Below are 376 nucleotides of genomic sequence, written 5' to 3' on the forward strand. Positions count from 1 at the left end.
GGGGGGGGTTACCGGGGGCCCCGGCTCCCGCACTCACTTTCGTCCTGCCGTTGATTTTGTAGTTGCCCAGCTTGCCGTTGCAGTGTCGGATGAGATCGTCCATGCTGTTCATGAGGAGCCGGATGGTCTGGCAGCCCGGCTCCTTCCCCTCCACCCAGGTGATCTTGTGGCCGCGGATGTCCTTGGAGGAGTCGCTCTTCTGGCTGACGAGCTGCCCGTCGCTGATGCGGCCTGTGTGGTGGAGGGCCGGCACCTCCTGGGCCACCAGCCCGCCCAGCTCCTTGCCGAGGAAGTCGTCCACCACGCAGATGCCGTGCTTGTTCATGCAGGGCACGATGTACTCCAGCGCCAGCCGCTGCGGCACCAGCGACTTCGT

The 376-nt window shown here is 65.4% G+C and overlaps 1 protein-coding gene across 1 annotated transcript in view; it reads right to left on the bottom strand.

Moving 5' to 3' along the window:
• EGLN1 (egl-9 family hypoxia inducible factor 1) overlaps nucleotides 1–370 on the bottom strand; it is a 35,034-nt gene extending 34,664 nt beyond the window's left edge. Inside the window, exon 1 of the mRNA XM_019472715.1 lies at nucleotides 38–370. Coding sequence (XP_019328260.1) covers nucleotides 38–325 — 288 coding nt within the window. The 5' untranslated portion in view covers nucleotides 326–370. The remainder of the gene's footprint in view (nucleotides 1–37) is intronic.
• Nucleotides 371–376: the final 6 nt, after the last annotated feature.

The sequence above is a fragment of the Aptenodytes forsteri genome, unplaced genomic scaffold, assembly GCF_000699145.1.
Source record: "Aptenodytes forsteri isolate BGI_AS27 unplaced genomic scaffold, ASM69914v1 Scaffold132, whole genome shotgun sequence".
In the NCBI taxonomy this organism is placed as follows: Eukaryota; Metazoa; Chordata; class Aves; order Sphenisciformes; family Spheniscidae; genus Aptenodytes; species Aptenodytes forsteri.